Source organism: Brachyhypopomus gauderio, unplaced genomic scaffold, assembly GCF_052324685.1.
Source record: "Brachyhypopomus gauderio isolate BG-103 unplaced genomic scaffold, BGAUD_0.2 sc81, whole genome shotgun sequence".
NCBI lineage: Eukaryota > Metazoa > Chordata > Actinopteri > Gymnotiformes > Hypopomidae > Brachyhypopomus > Brachyhypopomus gauderio.
This window is the reverse complement of record NW_027506902.1, coordinates 438771-463240: the sequence shown is the minus strand read 5'-3', so window position 1 is coordinate 463240 and position 24470 is coordinate 438771. Positions and strand designations below refer to the sequence as shown.

Here is a 24470-nt window from a genome sequence, read left to right as displayed (position 1 = left end):
GGGCATCTGAGGAGCGCCGCTTCACACAAGGGGGTCTTGATGCAGCGACTGTTGATGTAACAGCTTTGATATCACCATGAAATAACTAGTAGGTGCTAGAAGCTAACAACAAATCAAACAGCCACATACACACAATATGGCAGTGGACAGAGTTTAGAGTTTCTGTTTAGATCCATGTGAGAATCATAGACACAGTGTTTTAGACACAGTATCTGAGAAACACCCGAATAAGATACAGATCACAGTGCAATTAAAGACAGATTGATGTGTTCTTTATTCCAAAGAAATCTGTTTGTAGCTTCAAACATCAGGTGGTCACTCAGTAACAGACCCTCTGCCCTACGCTTAACCCTTGACCCCTCACAAACACCCCAAATGACTCCTGCACTTCAGTAGGAATACTTATAATAACAACAATATAATCATATTAATATTCATGACCATCATTTTGATAACCCATTGTACAGTAGTATAGAAATTTGAAAACTAACACAGAAAGAGCAAAGAAATGTAAAACAAAAAATGGTTTGATTCCCCTTTGACCTCTTTAGGAATGTACAATATCTTAATTTTCCTTAGCGTGGCATTAAGTCTTACACTCATTCGATGGGAAGATGACAGGGGAATATAAATATGTTAAAATAGCACATTTATGTGTGTGTGTGTGTGTGTGTGCATGTGTGTGTAACATTACTACGGCTAAACCAACTAGACTGGCCGCTGTCATTTGGAAGGTCACCAGCTGTCAGTGTGTATACGGGCTTGCTACCTGTTAACAGGCAGTGTATGGTGTTATACATCTGGAGTCCTCTAATGTGTCTATATATGCAGGACACTGTTCATCATGTCTTTCTTAGTGGGACAGCACAGTAAATGGTCTTACTGTTGTCACCCAAGGCCTAGACACACCAAGCTCAAATGGCTTCTGGGTGTTGCTTTTTGTATCCATATCCATATCTCACATTCGATCAGATGTGCAAAGATACTGACTGGTCGTAGATGAGTGGGAGGACGTGTAGGTTTAACGTGATACTGCACTTCATCACCAGGGGACAACAGCATCACGCTTGCACACAGATGTTCAACACACTGCAACATCATGTGTTATGACATGCTTCCTGTAACATCTGGATGTTCCTCCATGCTACTACTGTGTTTTACATCAATGTTTAAAATGCTACCAGTTGTCAGTAGGAGTTTACTAGGTTCCTTTCCAAGTCAGCTGACAACAAGAACACCCGAATCGAGGAAAGGCTAGATGAATGAAGCAATCACACACCAACAACTGTGTAACAAAGACCGACACCAGTGTCCATATGTTTGATGCACATTACACATTTGGTAAAATGGACGACCCTGTGACTGTAACTCCCCACAAACACTAGAACATTCACTCCAATTAAGGTGTAAGCACAAGAGTGCGTTGGGTTGAGACAAAGCATACTATCATTTAAAGTGTTCTAGAAAACAGACATGAAATAGATGTTTGAATTGTCGAGGCGTGACTTCTGTCACAAGTGCAGCCATGCCCGTCACTGCTGGGTCTGCTGGAGCGTTAAACGCTACCAGCACATCACACTGCACGTCAAGTGTGTTTCGGGCCCACAACTTGATATCTTCATTTTATCTGGGCCAAGTCGGACCTGGGGAATCAACCAACACAGACAGGAAAAGAAAAGTAACAGCAATAATAATAAACGTCCTACAGAAAAAGGCGAGGATGACCCAGTCCACGTGGAGAGTCTCAGTCTGCGTGTGTTCGTTTGTCCAATTGTTGCATGTTTCACACAGCTTAAAGGTTCCGGAGAAGCCGGGCTGTTCGTTGGAGGGAGACTTTGTGCCGTGGGGCGAAGGGAGGAGCTTGCGAGGAGGTGAAGTATCTCTGTGCTACTGATTCGACATCAGCCTCCCGTGCCCCCTACAGTGCGAGGAGGCCATCGCACCACCATTTTGGTTCTCTTTCTGTGGTGCTTTTCGTCTTTTCAAAGAGTTCCTGTGACATCATCAAGAGCGCAAGTTCAAAATGGCGAATGCGAACGCAAGTGAAAGGGGCCGGGGGAAGCGTTCGGACTCCTCTCCTATTTTCTGTCGCCGTGGGCGGTGAGGAGAGCGGTGACAGCAGAATAGTGCGCTGCAACCCCCCCACCCCCAAATCCGGGCGTACCTCCCTTCATCCACCCCCCACTCTCCCTCTCTCCTTCAGTCCTGCTCTCCAAGCAGGTCTGTGCTCGTACTGCTCGGAGGGGCAGGGAGTGTGCAGCCTCTAGGGGGAGGTGGGGAGTGGCCTATCCTGCACGGGCTTGGCCCCCCGCCCCCTTCACTGTCTGTATTGGAGGATGAATGTGGCGGGGGTGGGGCCAGGCGTGGGAGGGGCGAGGTGGAGGGCGGCACGCGGGAGCACGCGGTCGTACGGAGGCTCTGGATGCGCCGGCACTCTTGGCAAATGCGCACGTGGGTGCAGCCCCGCGGCAGAGGCACGGTCACCGCAGGCGGGCCTAGGGGCCCCGCAGGCGTACTGCTGGCCCCCAGAGGGTCCTCCAGGAGGCGCTGGGGCCCGGGGCCCAGCTCCGAGGGGCCTGACCCAGCTCCAGAGCCTCCCGTTAAGGGCCCCGCCCCGCTGTAGAGCTTGCCGTTACTGAGGCGCATCTCCCTGACCAGCCGCAGGGGCCGCGGGGCCCCCAGCGCAATGCGGGCCGGGTGGCGGAGGGCTAAGGAGCTGGAGAGGGGCCGGCGACGGCGCAGACGGGAGCTCTTCTTACAGGACACGGCGTTCCTGAACTCAGTCAACATCTCCTGACACACAGACACCTGAGAGAGACAGAGAGGCAGAGAGCGTGATCACGGCTCTCATGGCGTACGAACTATGGACATCAACTCCACTTTGAATCACATCTGCTCTACCTCTTGGGAAAGCACCTGGTGTTTTAAGAAGGTATTTATAGGCGGGAGTTCGAGCGCGCACGTGTGTGTGTGAGGGACAGATCGCACCTCATCCGTTTCAGCCGAGCGTCGGGTGGACCACACAAACTCCATCACCGCCACAAACACAGCGATGATCAAACCGCAGATCAGCACTACGAATATCCCACCAATGTTCTCCATGCCTAGGCCTGCAGAACACACGCATGCAGCATATTAAACACACACACACACACACACACACACACACGTATTAAACACACGCATACAGCATATTAAACACACACGCATGTATTAAATAGACATGCACAGCAAGTAAAACAACACCAACACACACAACATATTTCATACATATGTTCACACATATGAAACATACATACACACCAACATCCCTCATCCATGAACCTGCAGCATTCTGCAGACCACATTATTCAAACAAACGTGTACAGACCCAACTGTGCTGCATGGAAATAAGAGCACCGTGGCCCGAAGGCCAGACAGGACGGAGGTGCGGAGCAACTCTTGCCTTTAGCTCGGTGATCCTCCTCTTTGGGGCACTGGCCCGCCTCCCACCACCTCCGCTTCAGGATCTCCAGCCTGTTGCTCTCCTGTAGCTGTAGAACGGCCAGACTGATCTCATCCCGAAACGGGGAGCCTGGGGGGGGGGGGGGGGGGGGGGGAAAGAAAGGGTGAAAGGGAGAAATAGGAAGAGAGAAACAGAGAACGTGAGGGAGAGACAGAGGGGAAGAGAGAGAGAGAAAGGGCAGCAGACAGAGACCTTTGAGACAGACATGACTGATCATCATTTTCCCTTTGTGTTCTCCTTCATTCTTTGACCCTGGAACATTGCCTCATATTTTAATTAACTTACATAGCACTTTTCAAGTGCTTCACCTAAAAACAGGACATGTGTATATAAACCTCAATCAACAAGTAAAAATCAAGTTAAAAAAATATCCCTCACGCATCTCAATAACCCTTTCCACATAAATATACACTGACATCATTCTGAACACTCTTGTCCAGGGTGACTTACAAAAGTGCTTTGTTGTCTCATTGCTCCCAAGCAGGTGTGTGAGAGAATGCATTGACCCAGGTGTCCTTAAACCTTCTGCAGGGCCCCTCCCTTCAGGCTCTAACCCCTCCCCCAGGGCTATGACCCCGCCCCCTGGTTCTCTCACCCAGAGGCATCCCGATGCCGTAGCCCTTGGTGTCCAGCAGGCCCCCTATCTGCGTGAGGTTGCAGTTGAGGCTGCGGTGGTACTCGTTCATGGTGCTCTCCAGCAGGAAGGCGTACTTGGAGTTGAGCACGCGCGCGATGCCCTCCTCCGTGCTCTTCACGAACACGCTGGGCTGCTTGGAGTGCATGTAGTTCCACATGCGCTGGTACGTCTGGTAGCGAGAGTTCTGTGGGGCGGAGGGGCAGAGGTGGAGGTGACTCAGACTGCTGGACTCAGAACACAAGCCTGTAGAGACCGTCCAAAAAAAAACATAATTCTTGTGGAGAGGAGAGGCGATCCACACCATATGTACAATTGAAAAGAGAATTTAATTTGTTTTATGAACTTGATTTTTCACATGCTTTTTCAGTAAACAACACATTTGATTTATAGCTAACATTTTACATTATGGTCCTGTAATAAATAATTAAGTGTTTGTTTTTTTATTGTTGATAAAATGAAGTCATGGAGTCTTGTTATGGGTGTTCCTAATAAACTTTTTTCGCTACATTAAGTTACTATATTGACTGTGTAATGATTTTGTAACCAGTTCTGAATCACTGTCATAACTAAACATTTGATTGCTTATTAATTAATGCTTAAGTAGTTAGTACTTAGTAAAAAGTACTGAAGCATCACTTTCCCATTAATTACTCCTCAAATTCCCCTTCAAAACATATGTACTTAGTGGTTCAACAGTCCTGATCAATTGAGCTAACAGCATGTTGAATTCTTTAATGCTTTTATATTTGCTTTTATATGACTAATAAAGTAAACAAGTAATTAAGAGCCATCATATTTTTTATTATTTATTCATCAGTATTATTAATAACAATCTGTGTTTTATTCTGTTTTTTCTACGAGCTTCTATAAACTTCAGCATAGTCAATTGTAATGATTTCAGAAACATGGTGATACATAAGAACACAAAACACAGAGGCCCAAAGGTCACTCAGATCAATAAACACAAGTCTTCAAACCTAATTGATTGTTGTTTGATTTTCTGTTTCTGTTCTTGTCAGTATAGCTGCGTTCTGATTGGTGGAGAATAGAGAGGAATGGCAAACTTGTAACTGTGTTTAGAAGGAAAAGAACCTGTTTTGCAACACCCATGATACAAAAACTCCAAACCTACAATCAACACATTACAATGGATGATTCATCAGTGTTACTGTAACTTTTTATGGTATTAGTTGGTCGTCCTATTGTTCAGTGTCAGCAGGAAGGGTGTGGCTGGTGTACAACAATTACAGTCCAGTTGTTGTGTCGGTTACCTCCTGCTACAGTCGCCCGGCTCTTGGCCAAGGCATCTGAGATCCATCTGCCTGTGACCTTGCAGGCTTCCTGCCTGCTTCCTGCACTCCATGCAGTACTTGTAGGAATGAAACCCTCTTAGGCCACAAATCAGAGAAAAATGACACTGGGCTGTGATCCAAAAGAGGACACAGTAGGCCAGGAGAAACGTTTACCAAACACAGAGAAGGTCCCCACCATGTACACTTACACTACCAAACATAGAGAAGGACCCCACCATGTACACTTACACTACCAAACACAGAGAAGGACCCACCTATGTACGCTTACACTACCAAACACAGAGAAGAACCCCACCATGTACACTTACACTACCAAACACAGTGAAGGAACCCACCTATGTACGCTTACACTACCAAACACAGAGAAGGACCCCACCATGTACACTTACACTACCAAACACAGTGAAGAACCCCACCATGTACACTTACACTACCAAACACAGTGAAGGACCCCACCATGTACACTTACACTACCAAACACAGTGAAGGACCCCACCATGTACACTTACACTACCAAACACAGAGAAGGACCTACCTATGTACACTTACACTACCAAACACAGTGAAGGACCCCACCATGTATACTTACACTACTAAACACGGAGAAGAACCCCACCTATGTACACTTACACTACCAAACACAGTAAAGGACCCCACCATGTACACTTACACTACCAAACACAGTGAAGGACCCCACCATGTACACTTACACTACCAAACAGAGAAGGACCCCACCTATGTACGCTTACACTACCAAACACAGAGAAGGACCCCACCTATGTACGCTTACACTACCAAACACAGAGAAGGACCCCACCATGTACGTTTACACTACCAAACACAGAGAAGGACCCCACCATGTACACTTACACTACCAAACACAGTGAAGGACCCCACCATGTACACTTACACTACCAAACACAGTGAAGGACCCCACCATGTACACTTACACTACCAAACACAGAGAAGGACCCCACCATGTACACTTACACTACCAAACACAGAGAAGGACCCCACCTATGTACGCTTACACTACCAAACACAGAGAAGGACCCCACCTATGTACGCTTACACTACCAAACACAGAGAAGGACCCCACCTATGTACGCTTACACTACCAAACACAGAGAAGGACCCCACCTATGTACGCTTACACTACCAAACACAGAGAAGGACCCCACCTATGTACACTTACACTACCAAACACAGTGAAGGACCCCACCATGTACACTTACACTACCAAACACAGAGAAGGACCCCACCTATGTACGCTTACACTACCAAACACAGTGAAGGACCCCACCATGTACACTTACACTACCAAACACAGAGAAGGACCCCACCATGTACGCTTACACTACCAAACACAGTGAAGGACCCCACCATGTACGCTTACACTACCAAACACAGTGAAGGACCCCACCATGTACACTTACACTACTAAACACGGAGAAGAACCCCACCTATGTACACTTACACTACCAAACACAGTGAAGGACCCCACCATGTACACTTACACTACCAAACACAGTGAAGGACCCCACCATGTACACTTACACTACCAAACACAGTGAAGGACCCCACCTATGTACGCTTACACTACCAAACACAGTGAAGGACCCCACCTATGTACGCTTACACTACCAAACACAGTGAAGGACCCCACCATGTATACTTACACTACTAAACACGGAGAAGAACCCCACCTATGTACACTTACACTACCAAACACAGTGAAGGACCCCACCATGTACACTTACATTACCAAACACAGAGAAGGACCTACCTATGTACACTTACACTACCAAACACAGTGAAGGACCCCACCATGTACACTTACACTACCAAACTCAGAGAAGAACCCACCATGTATACTTACACTACCAAACACAGTGAAGGACCCCACTGTGTATGCTTACACTTCCAAACACACAGAAGGACCCCACCATGTATGCTTACAGAGAAGGACTCGATTACGCAGATGCAGGGTGTCTGTCTGTACCTTCCACACGAAAGAACTATCACAGCCTCCCTGAGTCACCATGGAATTCTCCGCTCAGCTCAGATTTAGATCTAGAGGAGTGATCCTCCTCTGCTTTAAATGAACGGCATGGAAACGCCTCCCACCTGGGCTCTCGATCCACCACGGCTTTACCCCTGACTGCCTGCCTCTTTGTACGGAGAGAGAAGTCATTGTTCAAGACTAAAGAGATGATCCTGCCTGGAGAACTGTTCAGCGTGCAATGCCTTCACTTGTGGAGCTTAAAGGCAACCCAGCTGTCTTGCATGATTTCTGCAAAGAATGCCTATCTGTTCTGGGGTCAGGGAGTTTTCATAATTCTGCAACATGCAGGGCAGAAGAAGGATTGTAACACATTTTCTTCCTTGGCACACTTACAAAATAATCCTTGGCAGACCTTGATACAGATCTTGATATAGATCTTGATATTTGCTTTTTGGTACTGATGTTAACAGCATGAACAGCATGGTAGAGCGTTCCTGGTGCAATACAAAATAGGAGCTATATTTGAGGCGCTAGGAATAGGAGCTAAACCTACACATAATAAACGATGAAAATCATTGGAAATTATACAAATAAAATGATGAAATGTTGCATGTGTAAATGGCGTGTGTGTAAACGGCGTGTGTGTAAACGGCGTGTGTGTAAACGGCGTGTGGGGAGCATCATTCATCCTGTCAGTCATACTGCCGCGCCACACACTTCACACAGTGGTTTTGCTGGAATGTCGTTCACGCTGCAGACATGGTGTACATTTAACTGTCAGGCATCTTTATGTTGCAAAGTAAACACAATTACCTGTCTAATTAGTTAAGACAAGTTTAACGGATGAAAGATATACGGCTTCCTAGGCTAACCTATGAAGAAATCCCACCTTACATTGATGGTCATTCTTTAGCAGCAGTGACCGGTGTGCTATCTAGAGTTAGTAGTAATAAACCTGTGCTAGGAAAGTACCATACTTAATCAGGACCAAAATACAAGCAGAAATTATTTAACAATATGTATTGAAGTACCAATGAAATCACGGATTTCTTGATACGTAAACTCTCTCCTACGTCTTTAATAATGGTGTTGTCCAGGACCAGAGCAGCAGGTACTATAGCAACAGCCCAGCGTGTTCAGAGCGCCACGGCAACCCCAGAGTCCAGGCCAGTGAGCTATAGTGCAAAAATAACACTGCTCCGCCTCTCGGAAAAAACAGCAGCTGACTTCACTGACTGCCTTTTCACTCAATAAGGGCACTGTTATTTATATTTGTAAGTAGTAGGTGACTTTCCAAATCACCTGAATGCGTACGAGTTTAGAGAGGTTTAAAGACTACGCTAGTCTGCACCAAAAAGGGACCGTCGTCTTGTCTCTGCTCTAGCACATGAATGGTGGCCACAGCTTGAACTACAGCAATCTCACACCTCCCCCCCTACCATATTACATGTGGGGAAGTCTGCCTGAAGAGAACCATCGAGGACTGTTAAAATATTTACACAAATGAGAAGAACAGATTTTAAACACGTGGCTTTGTTATTGGTGTTTGCCAGAGAAGCATATCTGTTAACCAGTGTCAATCAAACCATCCCAAGGCGATAGATGTCAGCCTCACTGTTGATGCTTATATATCTGCGCAGAGCACTTTGAAGCCTGTTCCACCTCCACCCAGTCGTAGGGCATCACCGCTGATGCAGGAGCTTGACAGAAGCTCCGCTGATCTCATCCAGGTGACCCCAGGCCGACCTCCCTGCTCTGTCCGACAGAGCACTGGCTCCGCCTGTCTGGGGAGAGCCCGCAGCATACTGGGCCTAAGGCAACCTGCATGCCCTAGTGTTAGCCAATAGACAACAATTATAAATTAACTGCAAAAATGGCTGAAGTTAGGCTTTGTTGCTCACGCTCTGACTTTGGTCAAATAGGATGCTGGTAAAGTTGGCAAAAAGAATAGGGCTGCTACCAGAAGCTGAGGGGTATTTATAAAGCTGTCCACACCTACAAAATGTAAGATTATTGTTCTTCTATCCTTTGAACACAGGTTAAGTCTGTAATGACACTGCTGTGTTACATGCGACAGGAAATATGTCGTCTCCAACGCAAGCCAGAGCTTCTGAAGGTTCACGTGAAAATGCACCAGCGCCATCTATTGAGGACCTCCTACTGAATATGGAAAGGATCAAGTCAATGTGTACCGTGTGCATCCTGCTGAACTGAACACCACAATAAGAACTGTGGTAGAAAGAGAAGCACGCAGACACAAATACACTAAATAAATACACACAAGTATGTACATACTCAAGTTGAATAAAACATTGAAAATGTGTTAATGACTCTGCTGTTCGCAGCCGTCAAGTTCAATCACACACATGGCTTTTGTTATGTGGATAACATGCAAATGTGTATATCTGGGAGGTTAAAGAGTGTCGTTTCTTTCTGCAAATAGTGCATAAGTAAAAAAGCCAGAGAAATAATTTTGCACATTAATAATTCATATAATTTGTGCAAACTCTCCAGGTTCATTAATGTGGGTGAAGAGGTTAATTGATTGTTGATCGACTGCTCTGTTGTGGTCTATCACATTGTAGCAGTGCACTGATTAGTGCATAGCACGATAAGACTGTAGCGAGAGGAAAAAATAAATGAAAGCCTCATTGGTGTTCTTGAAGTTTATTCTCCCACACACCACATAGGCATATACCACTCAAGCAAAAATACTATGACACACTTCCTCCCGTCCATAAGTGAGGAGGCGTGTGTGCGGTGGTAAGTGTGTGCGGTGGTGAGTGTGTGTGGGAAGCTGGGCGAGAGCAGGAAAAGGTGGGTTATACCATGAAGAAGGTCATGGTGCTCCCCCCATGAATAGTTCCATACTGGATGTTGGTTTGGTCCGCCAGATCGTCCGGGGACTCAATGGGGGCCTCCATTCTCTGCACAGTCAGAAATGCAGCCAGATTTGCTGTATACGAAGAAATTATGATCAGGGTGAATGCCCACCTGAGAGAGAGAGATAATTAGCATACATTAGAAAGGGTTTATAATAGGAACAGAAGAATTAAGAAGAAATTAAGTTAGAGTTATAATAAAGTAAATTCTTTTTAATACCTGCAGAGTAATGAAATTTAGCCAACTTCAATTTACAGAAACTATGTGACACACGAACACATATGCACAGACAAATGTATGCACTTGAATGCACACGTATATGTACACGCAGACTAACCAGACTCCGCTGACACATCGAGTGGACAGGGCTTTGGGCATGATTTCCGATCCCTGCTGCATGAAGCCTCCCACTGGAAACCACAGGCTGTTTCCCAGTGTGTACTGGTTCTCCAGGAGGTCCCGGCGTTCCCTCAGACACGGGTGAGGGTTGTACCACTCGTACGGGCTTAACCTGCCACACAGACACGGGTGAGGGTTGTACCACTCGTACGGGCTTAACCTGCCACACAGACACGGGTGAGGGTTGTACCACTCGTACGGGCTTAACCTGCCACACAGGCACGGGTGAGGGTTGTACCACTCGTACGGGCTTAACTTGTAACGCGGTGGGTATGGTGACGTAACCACTGCGTGAATAAACGGAGGCGGACCCCAGTACCGGCTCGAACCGGCACAATAAGCCATGATAGAAGTAGTGAGTGTGAGAGTAAAGCGCACATACGCACAGTGGCAAAAACACCACAAAACTATGTGGAAAACTCAACGCATACACAGCAAAACTCACCCGTAGATAGAGGGGAGAAAAATAAATAAGCGGAAATAACTCGTCGCATAAAAACGAAAGCAAGAACGCCAAGGGAAAGTAACTAACTGCAGGCAAACGCCGCAACAAACAAAACCTTCCCAAAATAAATGAATAACAGATAGGAAGTGAAACAGATGGAGGAAAACTTGATAGGCCAGGTAGTGGCGCAGGAGATAGTAACTCGAATAAGTGACAGGATTTACAAGAGAAATGTAAAGAGAGAGGAAGGTGGCGAGACACACAGGTGGCTGAAACCGTACCGGCATGATCAAAACTAATCCGCAATGATCCGTCTCCACAAGCTTCCCTAAGAAGCCATGGCAACAGGTGAAACGGATCACTGCTGATTGCGCCGATTCAGTCTAGGACTAGTGCCTCTTGTGGAGGTAGAAGGCGTGGCATCCGAGCCAGCCCTGACATAACCTGCCACACAGACGCAGGTGAGGGTTGAACCACTCGTATGGGCTTAACCTGCCACACAGACACGGGACCACAAGCTCGGGGTTACACGTCGTGGCGGGCAGACACCGGTCATGCTCCAGCACTGAGCTGCAGTGCCATGCGGGAGTCAGGATGAGGACTCGGTTGCATCCAGACCACCAGAGAACATGAAGCTCAGTAGCTATGGCTGTCCCAGACTGGTAGGACTGTCTGTCCTGCTATTTCATTGCTGTCAACCGTTCAGTTACAATCTTCCTCCATTTCTCAGATCAAAGTGAGTCCATATAACTCCATCATAGATATGGGCTTAATCTACAATCAGCTGTGTCTCATGGAGAATGAATGGCGTCTGATATCTGAGTGCTTCATAATTCTAGACTAGTCTGTGTGGGTGTGTGTGTGTGTGTGTGTGTGTGTGTGTGTGTGTGTGTGTGTGTGTGTGTGTGTTTGTATGCATCGGGGGTAGTGGAAGTTGATCCCTGGGGTTCTGTAATCTGGTTCTGTGCATACGGGCAGGGGATTGTAAATCAGGGTTGACAAAATACATAACAACAAATCAAAACATGCTTTTCATGAGATGGGGTATGTATTAATGTGTGTGTGCATTTGTGTGTGTGTGTGTGCGTGTACCTGGCAGCGAGGAACAGCACACAGCTGACAGCCAGGTACGCCAGCAGCATGAAGAGCCAAATGGCTGGGGAGAAAGGATCCAGGAAAGAGAAATAGCCTGGCTTTCGTCCCTAGAAACGAACACAGCCCAGATCAAACCAGCAAACATACAGGCAGAAGGGGGGAGCGTCTCAACACAAACCCTCCGTCATCGCTGCTTCTCACACAGATCGATCTGGCTTCACCAAAAGGATTCAAGTGTCTACGACATGAACACTAAGTGTGGTGATATCGAGGGTAATCCATTTCCGATGTCTTTTCTCTCTGTTCTTGCCTCCACCGCTTTACTTCAGTCATCAACACGCTGCACATGCATCAATGGGAAAAGGTTATTTACTGCATGCATAACCTCGCCTGACCACTAGAGGGAATATTTATTATGGCTCAACACAACAGAAATACGCGAGTTGAATTATGAGGGTCCTCAGTGTGTGTGTGTGTGTGTGTGTGTGTGTGTGTGTGTGTGTGTGTGTGTGTGTGTGTGTGTGTGTGTGTGGCTTGTACATCTGTATATCTTACTATATGAACTCTGTAGAGAATGCTGATGCCCAGAGTCATGAAAGGTTTGGAGAAATCGATGACTTTCTCTCTCTCGGAGGTGATGGTGAAGGCAGCTACAGCTAAATCAGCTTTCTGTTCCAGAAAGAGGGCAGCAAGAGCAAGGCCAAAAGGATGAGCACAAATGTCACACAAATGTGTGTGTGTGTGTGTGTGTGTGTGTGTGTGAGAGAGAGAGTGTGCATGAGAGAGTGTGTGTGAGAGTATGTGTGTGTGTGTGTTTGTGTGTGTGAGAGAGGTCGTTGGTGTGAGAGTGTGTGTGTGTGTGTGTGAGAAAGTGTGCGTGAGAGAGGTTGTTGGTGTGAGAGTGAGTGTGTGTGTGTGTGAGAGAGTGTGCATGAGAGAGTGTGTGTGAGAGAATGTGTGTGTGTGTGTGTGTTTGTGTGTGTGAGAGAGGTTGTTGGTGTGAGAATGTGTGTGTGTGTGTGTGTGTGTGTGTGTGTGTGTGTGTGTGTGTGAGAGAGTGTGTGTGTGAGAGAGTGAGCATACCCTGTTGATCAGCTCCCCCACCATGCCTGTCCAGGAACCATTCAGTTCTGGTGCTCCGTACAGACCGTCATCTACTAGTTTGATCCGGTAGGTGAACTTCAGAATGTCAGATAGTTCCCTCAGCATGTCCACACAGAAGCCCTCATACTGCTCATTCCCTTCCAGGTCCTGGTAATTCACCTTCCTCATAACATATGGGTTCTCCTACACACACACACACACACACACACACACACGGTAAGAACTGGATGTTGATCTCAGCCAAAGCATGGTCCTCATGGAAAATGGCCATAAATCTGTCCATTGCACATGTGTTGTTGTTTGACATTACCAGTATGGTGGTAATGATGAGGGTCTTGTTCGCCAGAGTCTCAGAGACATTGATGTCCAGACTGGTAGAATTCATGACCAAAGTGTTATTAGAGTACCAGATACCGATCTAGGATGAAGACAGAAAAGACGTCAAACTCGGAGGGCAGCACTAGTGCATTAAAGCAACATCATGGTGCCTATAACACATTCTTTAGGGCACACACACATTTATTGCCATTTAATAATATAGCTATGTTTACATATATTGGCACTCTGCACTTATTCCAGAAAATGTTCCAGTTCTTCCAGAAAACCATCACAATAACAAACACTTCGATATTCACCCGTGTACTTCGATATTCACACATGTACTTCTAAACTGGAGCAATGCAAAAAAAAAAAAACAAAAAAAAGCAGAGGGAAAAAAGTCCAACCTGATAGAATTTTACACAAAACTCCAGAAAAAAAATCTTCATCTCAACCTTTAGCAGTATGCTGGAAATTGCATCCCTTAACCTTGAATCAGTTTTTTACACATCTGGACTGCTCTTCTAGTGTTCTGGACTGCTCGTCTGGAGATATGGATCATTCTTCTGGTGAGCTTTGGACCACTCCTCTGGAGTTTTGGGCTGCTCTTCTGGTGTTCTGGACTGATCTTCTGGATATCGGGATCACTCTTCTGAAGTTCTGGATCATTCTTCTGGTGTTCTGGACCGGTCTGGTGGAGCTTTGGACCACTCTTCTGGAGTTTTGGACTGCTCTTTTGGTCTTCTTGACTACTCACAGGTCATGAGAATATCAAGCAACATTTCTGCCATGCCCACCTGTGCTACCTTCTGCTTCATTTCTGCACCTTAGCTATGTGTGTGTGTGTGTGTGTGTGTGTGTGTGTGTGCGCGCGCGCATCACCTCTTTGTGGCCTGCCTTATGCTTCTCCAGAACATGCAGTGTGTAGTTGGTCCTCTGGCCTTTGCTGTTAAACTCAACGTGGCCCGTTAAGCCGTCGTACTCCACCTGAGACAGAACAACAGGGTAAGGCAGGTGGAGCTCCGCCCCCAGTCAATCAGCCGAGAGACAACAGGCTCCGCCCCCTCACCATGCGCAAGTAGTTCATGAGGCTGGTCCCGTGCTGCCAGATCTGAGGGGAGGAACAGCTGAGGGGCTTCACACCGATCTCCTGACTCCTGTTCAGCTCCTGCACCGCGCTGGCCACCACATGCACCGCGTCGAACATCAGCGCCGACGACAGCTGCGCACACCGTGCACACCAGTTTGTGAGCGCAGGTCTGGTTTCGTACATTTTCAGGACTTAAATGTCCCGTGTTAGAACACCAGAGAAAGCCAGGGCTAGCCTAGCTCACAACAGCCAGCAATAGACGTACTGAAGTGCTTTTAAATAGCTGAACAAGCAAAAACGTTTAGTTAGATGTTTTATTGTGTGTGTGTGTGTGTGTGTGTGTGTGTGTGTGTGTGTGTGTGTGTGTGTGTGTGTGTGTGTGTGTGCGCGTGTGTAAGAGAGATTGATGCACACAGGCTTTACCGCAGGCCCCGGGTATGGGTTAAGGTCACAGCCCTCTCTCCAGGACAGATTAAGGCTTCTGATAAACTCCAGGTAAAACGGGTGAGTGATGTTGAACATGGAGAAGCCCACGATATTGGAATGGCCATCAACTATGTCATCCAGCCATAGCAAGGGAAAATCCTACACACACACACACACACACACACACACACACACACACACACACACACACACACACACACACACACACAGCATCACATAAATGCACTACAATACACATCATGCTGAACACGCTTCACAATGAGAAACCCACACTACGTTTAGATATACTGAGTGAGGAGTGTGGAGTGTGTTTGGAGGGTGCGCGCGGGCATCCATCGCCGTGCAGACGAGGATCTGAAAATGTAAACAAAGCACAGCGCACAACCGGCTTACCATGGTGGTGAGAATGTACTTGTAAAACGCTGATGTCATCCCCAGCTCAGACGCCTGGAAATGAAGCAAGAGGAGGAGATTAGAAGAAGGGAACAGACCCGCTGATCGGGACGCAGTAGCGAGACGCCAGACCCGCTGATCGGGACGCAGTAGCGAGACGCCAGACCCGCTGATCGGGACGTAGCTGTGTCATCAGCAGAACGTACAGATCATCTTCTGAGCCTTTGAAAGTGCAAGCACAATGGAACGGATAAAACAGAACAAGCTGAATTATCCTCCCAGAAAATCAGAAAAATGCAGGTGGAGGGAGAGAGAGAGAGAGAGAGAGAGAGAGACTAAAAGTTAAAAAGGAGCCCTATCACTAAGCTCTATTTAAATGCATTAGCTTTCACATTTATACAGCTATAGTGCAAAAGAAGGTAAATACGACCACCCGAACTTACTGTACATCACTTTGCAAAGTGTGTATGTGTGTTTGTATATGTGTGTATGTATACAGTATATGCGTATTTCGTCCAGTACTTCAAGGGTGTGTGTCTGTGTGTGTGTGTGTGTGTGTGTGTGTGTGTGTGTGTGTGTGTGTGTGTGTGTGTGTGCTCGTGGTGCGTACCTTCTTCAGAATCAGGTAAGACACAGAGGCGTTGGCATCGATGATGATTGTAGCAACCTTATCGTCACGGATCTCCTTCAGTAAGGAGGTGGGGTCGAGGTCGTCGTCCAGCATACGCACCGACAGTGTTTCCCTAGAGATCAAAAATCGTCTCACCAGCTCCTCCAGACGCAGCAGACCTGTGGACAGGTGCAGATGGGGTTAAAGATTCTGCAAGAGAATGTGTGTGTTCATGTGGGTGTGTGTTCATATGTGGGTGTGTGTTCATATGTGTGTGTGTGTGTGTGTGTGTGTGTGTGTGTGTGTGCGTGTGTGTGTGTGGGTGTGTGTGTGTGTGTGTGTGTGTGTGTGTGTGTGTGTGTGTGTGTGTGTGTGTACGTGTGTATTAAATGTAAATAAGTGTCTGCCTTCTCGTGGGACCGTGTGTGCTGAGAGAGAGCCAGTGAACCCAGTGCCAAACTTTAATTAGTTTGAGGGAGGAACGGAATCAATGCCCTCACTTACACGCTCTCGTTCTCTCTCTCACTGGCTCTACGCTCCCCTCCTCCTCCCTCTGTCCTGCTCTCTCTCTCTTCCCTACTCTCACTCGCCCACTCACTGCCTCCCTCGGCAACTCCCCCAAACACTTTTTCTCACTTTCTCCCAGGATTCCACTCACTCTGTCTTTCACCTATTAGTGCTTTTCATTCCATCTCTCAGCTCCGCTCTTCTCTTACCCTCTCTATCCTCCACCCCTCTGTGATTTCATCTGAGTTCCAGCATTAATAAACCTCCACCTCCCAGTCTCTCTCTCTCTCTCTCTCTCAATTTCTTGCTCTCTCCATCTCTGACACCTCTGTGATTACATGGTAGTTTTAGTATTAATAAACCTCTCTCTCCCCTTCTCCCTGCACAGTCGTGAGAGAGCATAATGATCCACAGACAGATGATCCTGCCTGCCATAGAAGCCACAGTTTGGCAGTCCCAAAGCCAGGGCTCCACAAGCTTAAACAGGAGTCCGCACGACCACTCCACGACCACTCTTCAACGACTACATGACCACTACATGACCACTCTTCAACGACTACATGACCACTACATGACCACTCTTCAACGACTACATGACCACTACATGACCACTAGACGACCACTCCACGACCACTCCTCAACGACTACATGACCACTGCATGACCACTACATGACCACTAGACGACCACTAGACGACCACTCCACGACCACTCCTCAACGACTATATGACCACTCCACGACCACTCTTCAACGACTACATGACCACTACATGACCACTAGACGACCACTAGACGACCACTAGACGACCACTCCACGACCACTCCTCAACGACTACATGACCACTCCACGACCACTCCTCAACGACTACACGACCACTGCATGACCACTAGACGACCACTCCACGACCACTGGATGACCACTGGACGACCACTCCACGACACTCCACGTCCACTGCACGACCACACCATGACCACTACACGTCCACACCATGACCACTACACGTCCACTCCGTGACCACACCATGACCACTACACGTCCACTCCATGACCACTCCATGCATTTCTTTATTGACTCCTCTTCACTCAAGCCTCTTGTACTGACACCGTTTTTAACATCAAACACACTGGAAAACACAGGAAAACCAGTGGACACCTAAGAGACGTCCCCTCTGGAAAAATCCACATTTAAAAGGGTGTGATATAGTTCTAAAGAAACATACTGCAACAACCACTTCCTAAGAAGATCTTCGCTACAGTTTTTAAATTAGTTAGCACACAGTACATCAGTAAAGCAGGCGAAGGAATGGGCACATCCAAGACCAAGTTTATTTGCTCTTACATCTTGGCTTTGTTAAAGACAAGGGATTAGGGGGAGTGAGCAGTGGTATTAATGTGGGATGTAACGAGACCACCGGAGGGCATTCCTGCTGGTTTTACTGCCCTCCAGTGAAGTTTACTGCCCTCTAATGGAGCTGCAAGTGTTTGAAGCTGACAGAGTACCAGCCCACTCCACTTCATTCTCCCCTCAGGAGTAAATACACACTTCTGCAGTTCTCACTTGATAATATGCACCCATGACACGTCGTGTGGAGAGGAAGGGAAATGGGGTTCGCATGTCCGACAGGCAGGGCTCGGTGTGAAAGGAGAGCTAGAGGATGCTCCACCCCCCATTAAAATAGGGAGAACAAACACCACCATCTTGTAACACAAACCTCTACTTTCTATCCCCTTTTTAAACATTTTAGATGATATCAAGTAAGATGTCTACTGTTGATATTGTAATTCTGTCCACTGGTGCAAAATATGTTTTTTCATCCTTGCCCAAGTTACTGCATTATGTATTTTTCTCCAACAATTCAAAACAATTTTTGTTTTTTGAAAATTTATTCCATTAGTTACTGCCTCAAAAAAGCCCTCCCCCTTTCTTTTGTTACGTTTGTGCAATGCTAATGTTAGATTGACTGTTTTAGACAGTGAGGAAGATAAGTATTTGAACACCCTGCAAGTTCTCCCACTTAGAAATCATGGAGGCGTCTGAAATTTTCATCTTAGGTGCACGTCCACTGTGAGAGACATAATCAAAATCACAATGTATGATATTTTTATTTTAGAATTTTTTGTGTTACTGCTGCAAATAAGTACGTGAACACCTGCCAATCAGCAAATATGTTGGCGCTCAAAGACCTGTTAGTCTGCCTCTGTTAGTCTGCCTCTAAAAAGAACTCCATTTATTATCTTAAATTAGAAGCACCTGTTTGAGGTTGTTAGCTGCATAAAGACACCTGTCCACCCCAAACAATCAGTATGACTCCAACTACTAACATGGCTAAGACCAAAGAGCTGTCCAAAGACACCAGAGACAAAACTGTAGACCTCCAGGAGGCTGGACAGGGCTACGGGGCAATTGCTAAGCAGCTTGGTGAAAAAGGAACTACACGGGTGGAGCTGGTCAATGACCTGAAGAGAGCTGGGAGCACTGTTTCCAGTGTTACTGTGGGTGATACACCAAGACATCATAGTTTAAAGTCATGTATGGCACAGAAGGTTCCCCTGCTTAAATCAGCACACGTCCAGGCCCGTCTCAAGTTCACCCGTGACCATTTAGATGATCCAGAGGAGTCATGGGAGAAAGTTCTCCAGTCAGATGAGACTCCGTGTTTCTCAACGACAGCCCAGATATCTGGCTGATCTGGAGAAAATCTGACCTCTGTAATTGCAAACAAACGCTACTGTACAAAATATTAACATTGATTTTCACAGGTGTTCAAATTTTTAGCACTAACACACAAATAAATTATTTATAAATCCAGATTTTTTAAAATTATGTCTCACAGACCCCCTCCATGATTTCTAAGTGGGAGAACTTGCAAAGTCACAGGGTGTTCAAATACTTATTTTCCTCTGTCACGGTACGGCGGGCCCCCTATTGGTTGCCTCTGTCCACAGCGGCAGCTGTCCTGTTGTTGTTGTGTTGTGTTCGTCCCTCAGGTGGGCGGGGCCCACGATCCGTTACACCTGATGGTCGTTTGTTTGTCTATATATGTCTTATCTTTGTACCAGTTGACCACTGGTCATTATATCCTTCATTTGGATCATGTCACGGGTTTTTGGTTTGTGCACTTTCTCCATTAAACCATCCTTTTTCCCTGAGACTTGGCGTGATCGCTTCCATTTTATTTCGCACTCCCTGCCCGTCACATCCTCACTGTAACTGGCTAGCTAATTTCAGCCTTCAAATGTACTGTCATATAGTTAATTCATGTTTCTCATCACAGGGTGGTGGTCACTAATAAGTACTATAATACCAGGGATGCCAACTTTTGACGTTCGCTTGGAGTGAGATTTTAACCTGGAGCCGGTGGCGAGTGTATTTTGTTGAGCGGAGGGGGGGCGAACGTAAAATGGACACAGATTCAGTGTTATATCGCCGGTGGATGGTGCCAGAGCTAGCGAACTAGTAACGTATTGAATCATATATGTGGATCTGAGGTAAATAAACTGGATATTTTTTTTCGGCGTGAGATATCGGATGTGTGGCGTGAGAGCGTGTGAAAACGGTCAAATGCGTGTGTCTCACGCTCAACGCGTGAGAGTTGGCAACCCTGTAATACTGGCTCTGCAGCAGTTTAATTCTGTAGTATATGCTAAGTACTTTGCTATTTAGCAATTCCAGGCTAAGTTAGCATAATACACAATGGCCCCTAAGCACAAACAAAAATGTCATGACTGACCATACCAAAATGAAACATGCCTGGAGGTTCAATAATAAGCTGCTTAAGATGGCAGCCGTCTGTGACGAGCGAACACTGCATATGTGCTGACTTTGTCCCTACGTTAGTGGACAGTTATGACAGACTGATATACAGAGTTAGCTGTTAACTGCTTTCCTGGTTCACTGTTTCTTTAATCTATATATTTTAATGTTTAATTAACCTTGTGCAAAGCTTAAATTATCTAGTTAATGATATTTTGGTACTCACGCACCTCATCCATTTTAATAGAACATGGTTCTACTAGCTGATGAAAAGGAATCAGCAAAAATGTAAGATTAATGTATGCCTGTGTATGCCTGTTTGGCTACGCGTAACCCAGGGCATTCCATAGGTTAAAGGAGCTATAAGTTATTTTGTCCAATAATACTTCTTCACGTTATAAATTAACTGTTACACCGACACCTAGTGGCCTGGATGTTTCCACAATTCCATGCTAAATTGGTTTTAAACATGGCCACTTCCATGTAATGGGCTCATTTTAAGGATCATAAACTTTTTCATTTGAGGACTACAAAAGTATTTCATTAGTCATTGCATGTTAGTTTCAAACTTTCAAATGTACAACTAATAAATAAACACTTTTTTCATGTTTGCTACTTTTTGCTGGCAAAAATGATTAGCATTAGCTATTGTCAGTGATTTACATTTTCTTAGTTCGCACCATTGAGTATCCTTTATTTGTCCCTCTCTGCTGCAGTAACTGCTTCTAGTCATCTGAGAATACTTTAATTGATGGAACATTGCTGTGAGGACTATTGCGTTCAGCCACAAGAGTTTTAGTGAGGTCAGGCACTGATGATGGATGATTAGTTCTGGACCAGCACTCCACCACCACTCCAACACTGTGTAGGTACTGCATACGCAACATTAGGACTAGCAACATCAGCATGGTGTAAATACAGATTTATAAACCATGACCACGATATCTACCTGATAGCATCATTTAAGTTGTTGTCTAGTTACTGTTGCATCCCAGTTTGCTGATTTATTTTTATTTTTTTTACTATTTATCCTGTGTCATGAGGTGGCCATCTTGTGGTCACCTTCCAGTGGAGTGAATCAGATGTATGATGACTCTGTTCATGTGTGGAGATTTTTAACTAACAGTGTTGGATTGACACAGCGCTGAAGCAGAGGGCTTAGCATCAGAGGTGATCGCAAGTGTGTCCAATCAGAGGTGATCGCAAGTGTGTCCAATCAGAGGGCGAATTAATGACGGGCTCATAATGAGAAAATAAATGAACATATTCTCATTAATTACTGACAGTGACTCCAGCACATACACACACACATGCATACACACTGACATGCCAACACACACTGATCAGAGTACTCAGAACAAAGAGAGTGTTTAGCATCTCTTCCTCTCTCTTCTCTCCCGCTTTCTCTCTCTCTCTTTCTCTTTCTCTTTCTGCTACCGCCATTTTAAATGAGCATGATGAGCAGCAAGTTGCACATACTCGGCTGCCATGGCAACCATGGTGCAGCCAACTGGGTCAGAGCAGAGTCTCATGAAGCGACGCCCCCAAACCTCAGCACAGACACAAGGCACGGACACACCTGCGTGCCCTTCACCGTATGTCTGACTCTGAGGCACTGACACACCTGCGTGTCCTTCACAGGTATGTCCGACTCCGAGGCACTGACACACCTGTGTGCCCTTCGCCGTATGTCTGACTCTGAGGCACTGACACAGCTTTCACTAAATGTCTGACTCTGAGGCACTGACACAGCCTTCACTGCATGTCTGACTCTGAGGCACTGACACAGCTTTCACTAAATGTCTGACTCTGAGGCACTGACACAGCTTTCACTAAATGTCTGACTGTGAGGCACTGACACAGCCTTCACTGCATGTCTGACTCTGAGGCACTGACACATTATTCACTGCATGTCTGACTCTGAGGCACTGACACAGCTTTCACTACATGTCTGACTCTGAGGCACTGACACAGCCTTCACTACATGTCTGACTCTGAGGCACTGACAGCCTTCACTGCATGTCTGATTCTGAGGCACTGACACAGCCTTCACTGCATGTCTGACTCTGAGGCACTGACACAGCCTTCACTACATGTCTGACTCTGAGGCACTGTGACAGCTTTCACTGCATGTCTGACTCTGAGGCACTGACACAGCCTTCAATACATGTCTGACTGAAGCACTGACACAGCTTTCATTGCATGTCTGACTCTGAGGCACTGACACAGCCTTCACTACATGTCTGACTCTGAGGCACTGACACAGCCTTCAGTACATAGCTGACTCTGAGGCACTGACACAGCTTTCACTGCATGTCTGACTCTGAGGCACTGACACAGCCTTCACTACATGTCTGACTCTGAGGCACTGACACAGCTTTCATTGCATGTCTGACTCTGAGGCACTGACACAGCCTTCAGTACATATCTGACTCTGAGGCACTGACACAGCCTTCACTACATGTCTGACTCTGAGGCACTGACACAGCCTTCACTGCATGTCTGACTCTGAGGCACTGACACAGCCTTCACTGCATGTCTGACTCTGAGGCACTAACAGAGCTTTCACTACATGTCTGACTCTGAGGCACTGACACAGCTTTCACTACATGTCTGACTCTGAGGCACTGACACAGCCTTCACTGCATGTCTGATTCTGAGGCACTGACACAGCCTTCACTGCATGTCTGACTCTGAGGCAATGACATAGCCTTCACTACATGTCTGACTCTGAGGCAATGACAGCCTTCACTGCATGTCTGACTCTGAGGCACTGACAGCCTTCACTACATGTCTGACTCTGAGGCACTGACAGCCTTCACTGCATGTCTGACTCTGAGGCACTGACAGCCTTCACTGCATGTGTGAGTCTGAGACACTGACTGAGGCAACACTTGTGTACACACAGTCCAAGCTGAACAAAACTCACTTTCAAGTACCGACTCTGAAGTGTCATGAATGAGGAACTGGTGTACAACAATCCTACACTGCTGTCGCCTTTCACCAGTGATTTGTGATTTGAGTGGTGGGGAGAGTGTTCGTACTTCCCAACCGAATAACAAAAGATCCACAGTTATCCAGCCGGAGAGGCACTTTGACTTGCGTGTTGCTTCTGGGCAGACCAGAGCAGTTGATGGAGACAGCAAAGATCACACACTTACACTCAGCTTTGGCGCAGACCAGACTAGCTGATGGGTAGCCGAAGGAGCGTAGGATGGCTCCCACGGCGAGGCTCAGATCCTCGTTGCTAGGATACAGAGTGATGGACGCAAAGCGCAGGTAAGGTAGCCGCGGAGTCTCCTCGGGTCCGATCTTTACATGTGGGATCTGAAAGCAAGCAAGAGAGAGAGAGACAGAGAGTGAGACAAAAAGAGTGAGTAAGAAAGAGAGAGACATGGACAGATAGGTGAAGGTGCAAAAGAAAAAAGGACAAAGAGAAAAGTTAGAGAATAGGAAGAGAGTGAATGTGGGAGAGAATGTTCAGAAAGCTGAAACACCATAATGCAGAGAAAAAATGACAATGATGCACAGCTCACCTCTTTCTCTCCACAGATGTGGCTGACAGTAGAGCCTGAGGCGGGACTAGAGGCGGGGCCAATCACAGAAACCACACCCTTTGGAAGAATCTGGCACACTAACAGAAAACATTATACAAATGACTCTTCTTTATCCTTGTCTTTTGATCAGTTCACCATTTTTACAATCACTTCTTCTTGTAAAGGTCTCATACTAGGCCACCTGCTCTGCTCTCTTCTGAACCGAAGAAGTGTGCGTTCTGAACGTGCGTCCAACTCACTGGTGTCCGTGGTCTCGTACTGAGAGTCTTTCTGCAGCTCGAAGACGTCTACTTCCACACGTGTGCGAGCAGGTCCCTCCATCACACTGTTGATGTTCTCACGCGCCAGTGCTAAAGCTAACCGCTCTCCACGCCCGCAAGCAGAATGGTCATCCAGAACCGCCGCTGAC

The 24470-nt window shown here is 46.6% G+C and overlaps 1 protein-coding gene across 5 annotated transcripts in view; it reads right to left on the bottom strand.

Moving 5' to 3' along the window:
- Positions 1–250: 250 nt before the first annotated feature.
- grik5 (glutamate receptor, ionotropic, kainate 5) overlaps positions 251–24470 on the bottom strand; it is a 53077-nt gene continuing 28857 nt past the window's right edge. Inside the window, exons 3-20 of one of the 5 annotated variants that reach the window (XM_076991153.1) lie at positions 24301–24465; positions 24041–24138; positions 23666–23831; positions 16245–16423; positions 15635–15688; positions 15209–15379; positions 14774–14926; positions 14587–14691; positions 13697–13804; positions 13366–13569; positions 12838–12951; positions 12280–12389; positions 10681–10950; positions 10289–10454; positions 4101–4326; positions 3446–3574; positions 2989–3110; positions 251–2808 (exon numbers count right to left, since the gene is read on the bottom strand). In XM_076991153.1, coding sequence (XP_076847268.1) covers positions 2200–2808; positions 2989–3110; positions 3446–3574; positions 4101–4326; positions 10289–10454; positions 10681–10950; positions 12280–12389; positions 12838–12951; positions 13366–13569; positions 13697–13804; positions 14587–14691; positions 14774–14926; positions 15209–15379; positions 15635–15688; positions 16245–16423; positions 23666–23831; positions 24041–24138; positions 24301–24465 — 3149 coding nt within the window. In that variant the 3' untranslated portion in view covers positions 251–2199. Of the gene's footprint in view, positions 2809–2988; positions 3111–3445; positions 3575–4100; positions 4327–10104; positions 10455–10680; positions 10951–12279; positions 12390–12837; positions 12952–13365; positions 13570–13696; positions 13805–14586; positions 14692–14773; positions 14927–15208; positions 15380–15634; positions 15689–16244; positions 16424–23665; positions 23832–24040; positions 24139–24300; positions 24466–24470 lie in introns of those variants that run through there. The other 4 variants (XM_076991155.1, XM_076991154.1, XM_076991156.1 and 1 more) reach the window with 4 other exon arrangements.